Source organism: Eleutherodactylus coqui, chromosome 8, assembly GCF_035609145.1.
Source record: "Eleutherodactylus coqui strain aEleCoq1 chromosome 8, aEleCoq1.hap1, whole genome shotgun sequence".
NCBI classification, from domain to species: Eukaryota; Metazoa; Chordata; class Amphibia; order Anura; family Eleutherodactylidae; genus Eleutherodactylus; species Eleutherodactylus coqui.
The window spans coordinates 20,587,461-20,592,647 of record NC_089844.1 but is presented as its reverse complement, the minus strand read 5'-3'; the positions used below and the strand labels follow the sequence as shown (position 1 = coordinate 20,592,647).

At 51.7% G+C, this 5,187-nt stretch overlaps 1 protein-coding gene across 1 annotated transcript; it reads right to left on the bottom strand.

Moving 5' to 3' along the window:
- Positions 1–681: 681 nt before the first annotated feature.
- Positions 682–4,876, bottom strand: LOC136576185 (acyl-CoA-binding protein-like). Its single transcript, XM_066575261.1, has 4 exons — positions 4,720–4,876; positions 1,787–1,904; positions 984–1,046; positions 682–824 (listed from the first exon to the last, which is right to left on the bottom strand). The coding sequence occupies exons 1-4, from the start codon at positions 4,726–4,728 to the stop codon at positions 748–750; spliced, it is 267 nt and encodes an 88-aa protein (XP_066431358.1). The 5' UTR covers positions 4,729–4,876; the 3' UTR covers positions 682–747.
- Between the last annotated feature and the right edge of the window lie 311 nt (positions 4,877–5,187).

Genomic DNA, 5,187 nt, shown 5'->3' with positions numbered 1-5,187 from the left:
GGATCGTGGTGGAAAAAAGGAAGTGTTGGACACAAAAAGAAACTCAGATATTACCGGTTTCCTGAAAATAAGACAGGGCCTTATATTAATATTTGCTCCAATTTTTTTCCCCATGTATAGCTGTCTGGACACTATTTAAAAATCTCGCTAGGGCTTATTTTGGGGGAAACAGGGTATTATTATGAAATATATATATATATATATTCTTTAACAAATCAGAAGCCTCCATGCCATTTGCCGGTATTCCGTGACGCGTATGAACCTTTTAATCGTAGCACACACGCTTTACATCCGAGCTTGATGCCTCTTTGAACCCCCGCTGTAGGTTGTGACAAGAGGGGCATTCTGGTCGTGTTTGCATGTGAACAAATGAGATGTAAAACCACAAACCTGTAGAAAAAAAACATCCATTTTTTCACAGGTTGGAACGCCATCCATGTGAATGAGCCCCAGTGCCAGCCATCAGGATGGCAGGTTATGGGCACATGTTATGAGCACTGAGCAGGGCGTCCGACCCGATGACCCTGGAGGTCCCTTCCAACTCTACCAGTCTAGGCTTCAGTGACATGGCAGTGGCCGATGCCAACCCCAGTATGATAGCTGCCCCCAGTATACCCTCTTCCTTGGGAAAAGGGGTCCCCCCCCCCCCAACATGTCCCCAACCAGTGACAAGGCAAAAGATGAAAAGTAATGCTTTTATTAATACAAGAGCGCCACTCCAGACCGCCGGCCGCGCGCATTAACCCTTCATGGTTTGCAGTCTTTTAACTTTAGCTCCTCCACCAGATTGATGTACTTCTCCCGAGCCTCGCTCTGGGGGGTGCCTGGAAGACAAAGGGAGACAGGATGATGGGAGTGATGCCCCCTGTACCCCCGGCAGAGGTCACCATCTGACGAGACCTTCCTGGAAACTGCAGCGTCCAACACATGGCCCCGCCCCCTGCGCACATTTACAGGAAGGCCCCTTGTGACAATCTCCTTACCCTTCAGCTCGCGCCACTTCTCAAACTTCAATTCATCAAGTAAGTCCTTGAAGTCCTTCCGGTCTGGAGAAAACAGGAGACACAGAATGAGTAATGCAAGCCGCCATGATGTGGCCATCTCTACTTGAGACTTGTGGACAGAAGGGGTCATTGCCACAATGTGGGGCGTACCCGAAGCCCTTACCCATCTGGGAAAAGGGGTGTGGGGGGGGACGACTTATTACAGAAGGTACTAAACAAAAACCCCAAACTTGCTGTTATTTAACCTTTGTGAGTCGCCTCCCCCCATCAGATACTCGGCGGCCGCGGCAGGACAGTTAGTGCCGAACCCTCAGAACTAGAAGAATCCGTCAGCCGTGCGGCCGAACGCGTCCGAGAAGCCGACGGCCATTCGCTCCATTCATTCTATAGATGTCCGGGATTTGTGGCTGAAATACCAGCACTGAAACCGCGCCACAGTTGAGATAAGGACGCCATGTTTCTGGTACAGTGGTTACGGCCGCGGTGCGCGCTCACGCCATTGGTCGGTCGGTATTTATCGGGCGGATTTGATCGCGAATAATAAAACCCAGAAGAATAGGAGAGAAAAACTGAGAGAATGTTCTGCGCTTCCGACCGCATTCCGAATTTGTGATACAATGTGACAACAGGGAAGCATCAACACTGCTGCCTGGCAAAGGGGTGGAGCCACTGAGGCCAGCTAATAAGACAAGGGCTGAACCTGGTCACACTTCATCTAAGATCTCTGCTTGTTGTCAGTGAATGCACAACCACAAGTCAGCGCCGCTCGCTGTCCCACGTACCTAGGTTCACATCCCCGAGTTCCCCTTGCTTGTACAAGGCGTAGACTGTAACCTTTAGTTCATTGGTCAGGGGGCATTTTAAGTGCTTGAAAACGTCTTTTGCCTTATGAAAATCAGCCTGAAAGAGAGAATATGATAATGAGGGGGAGGAGTTAAACAGACAGTACTAGTGGCCCTGAGGTGGCTCAGTAATCAGCACTAACAATCGCTGCCAGCAGCTTAATCATTGCGCAGATGATCCAGTAAGCTGAGACAAGAAGCGCTGCAGCAGCTCACACCATCAGATTTGTGTGTTCCTCTATACATACAGAACGCCATTATCCTCACCCCCCGGATTAGAGGATGCCTAACAGTTTGGGAGCCTCGTTACTCCCGTGGGAGGAGCCCCTTCTTCAGGTCTGGAGACCCCCATAACAGGATGCAGTGTAGGAAGTTACACAGTCAGCCCAGATGTGCGCAGAATCTTACTGACAAGTGGGCGGAGCTTCTGCTGATGCAATAAATACTGCCTTAGATATCACAAATACTGCGCCATTACATGCAGCCGTCCCGCGCGAGAAACCGATCCGCCTTAACGCCTCATACACAGACACATGCGGCTCCGGTCAGTGACAAATGGGACATTCTCGCTGTGTATTGTAAACGCATCCGTATTCACTGTGTTTTTTCTGACGTGGGGGGAGGGGTGTTTGATATGAAAAAAATGCTCCTCATCCCGCTTTCCACCGTCTCCTGCCAACATATGTAAAAACAGTGAATATGCGCGGTTTATCCGTTTACCGTCCCGTGGGCTTGAGTGTGATTCTGCTCAGTAATACGGACCCAGACCGGTCCTTAAGGGGTTAACAGACCACATTGTTCCACTATTCGCAGCCTTCCGTATTCCCGTCGGGGCGTAACATGTAGTAAACATTAGCGATACGCTCGGCCATTTTTGTCAGCCCATTTGAATGGAGAGGCGGGCGCACGCTCGGCCATCGCGCCATTCTGTCTCCTTAGGCCGCAATCACACAAGTGTTTACAAAAAATAACACATCTTTTTACTGTATTTCTGCGCTCGCCTGCATATTTTTGTACAGTAACGACGCGAGAAGATTCCAACTTTTTTCTCCTCCCAGCAGCGAAGTTACCTGCGTAAGATGTGATCCACGGCTTTGTACCGCGCTTTTATTCCGTTTTTCATGCACCCCATTCATTTCAATGGGCGATCAGTGCGTGAAAGACGAGCGACAACGCTGGAAGATACAACATGCAGCGCTCGGTTTAGCGTGTGCTAAAAACCTGCGCAAAAACGCTCGTCTGAGAGCCCAGGTGAGATGGAGGTTAGTCATCATTTGAGAGTTGCGGTGAAGATGCATCAACAAAAAAAAAATGCCTGTGAGCAGCTTTATTACAAGGGGGGCAGCGAGAAGGACGGGACAAGCAGAATCCCCGTCCTTGAGATGGGTGGGGGTCTCAGCGCCGAGGACCCCACAGACCAGACTTGTCCAGTGATAGAGTTAGAGGGGTTTCCCAGGCAGCGCCTGGATCAGAGAGGAAGCCGCGGCTCCGACTCCTGTCTAGTGGCCGGTGCGTGTAACTGCAGCGCAGCGCAAATTGAAATCACGATCTGCACCTGCAGTTACATTCACCGCCACTAGACAGGAGTAGCAGCCACGGCTTCCTCTCTGACCCCGCTGTATCCAGCTGATGTGTAAGGTGCTCCTCTGTACACCATGACAGACAGGAGCGTTCCGGACCACTGACGCCACAATCAGCCGGTGGGGGTCATCTACTACACTTGGATGCAGGAGATTTAGGGTTATTACAATCAGTTCGGCCGTTTCATCACCAATGCGGCTCAGAATACGGGAAGAGAAAGTGATGCGTGCCTAAAAGCCGGGCGACCCCCATTATATAGTGATTGGGGGTCTGCCCGGCGCATTGCAGTCTCATCCTGAGACGGACGACCGCGGGGATTCCCCTTTCTTGGTCCCTAAACGGAGGAAACTGGAACCAGAAGCGCAGCTGTGAAGCCATTTGACATACCAGCTGCAGATATGTGCATGTAACAGAGCCGTGTATGATGTGCGCCCACGCCATTTTTTGGATGGACTCACTGTGTTTAGGAGCAGCCGGCTGATCCTAGTCTAGACTACAGGGTGAACGAGGTTCCTGCCAGCAGCCCCCCCACATCGTTAGACCCCGGAGACGTTTAAACTAGTATGTTGTCTAAACCCGTGGAGTCCTCTAGGGCGCAGAACACAGCAGGTACATACAGGCGCTCGTTAATATGGGAGGGGGGGGGGGGGGTAGTGGCAGAAAAAGTTACTACAAGTGAGAAGCCAACAGCCACCGCAGCAGCATCTACAACAGATCTAGGTCCTGGCAGGATGAGCAGCTGCAGCACCTCTTGTCCCCGTCAGATTGCTGCACTGCAGACATCTGGATGGGGTCTCCATGACAACAATAGAGCTGTCGCCGGCAGGCACAGATCTCTCTACTGGACCGCCCACAGCGCCACCATCACTGAATTTGGCAGGAAGGACGGCTGACGGCATCTGCCAGACGGATTTATTTAAATGTCACGGAAAGCACAGAAGTGATGAGAAGTGCAGCAAGGAGACGCCACAAAAAACCCAACCCGCCCCTGCAGCCACAGCCTGACACACTGCAACAAACCCCCAGCTGGATGAGCAGGAGGGCAGCAGTCTTACATCCTCATAATGCCTCCATTCACCAACAGCAAGCAGAGGGATTTACCAGAACAAAGTCTATTGGAAGGAGCCGACACACTAAGCCGACACTGCAGCGCCAACCCCACCCACTGCAGGATGACCATGTGACTACGGCCAGGAGGACGCGGGACACCTGCTATCACCCGGCCGGCACCTCCCCGTAGTTCAGTACGGTCCCCCCACCCCCCGCAGCGCACTGTCCTAGCAGCCACCCACCTTTGACATGGCGCCGCTGCTCTCGGTCTCTTCACTCTCAGGATGAGACTGCGGCAGTACGTGCGGAACTCGCTTTTAAGTCCTACATCCACGCAGTCACCTGATCTCACAGCCAATGACAATGCTGCTAAATGTTCATTTCATGGACATAATAGTAGTTGGCAACCATACCGAGTGTGGCAAAGGGCAGAGCCTGTCAGACAAGTCACTCTGCTCTTGTCTAGCGTTAGAGCGTTACGTGGTGCTCCCTGTCCCATCACAGCTCACGATGTCACCGCCTAACACCCCATAATCCTAGTAATACACCCGATCACCGTAATAACAGCCGCAGATAATCGCTGTGTATGAAGCACCGTCACCACAGAGTGAAACCTTGTCAAACTTGATAATCTACTCCGTGCTTTACACTGCTGTGCAAAAGTATTCACACCCCCCCCCCCACCCCACCCCGTGTTATTAAAATGGATT

What these genes read in the sequence shown, in the direction of transcription:
- LOC136576185 (XM_066575261.1), bottom strand. An exon ending in ACTCGGGGATGTGAACCTAG is followed by an intron (nt 1,047 to 1,786) that starts GTACGTGGGACA and finishes TGTTTTCTCCAG; the next exon opens with ACCGGAAGGACTTCAAGGAC. An exon ending in GAAGTGGCGCGAGCTGAAGG is followed by an intron (nt 825 to 983) that starts GTAAGGAGATTG and finishes TTTGTCTTCCAG; the next exon opens with GCACCCCCCAGAGCGAGGCT.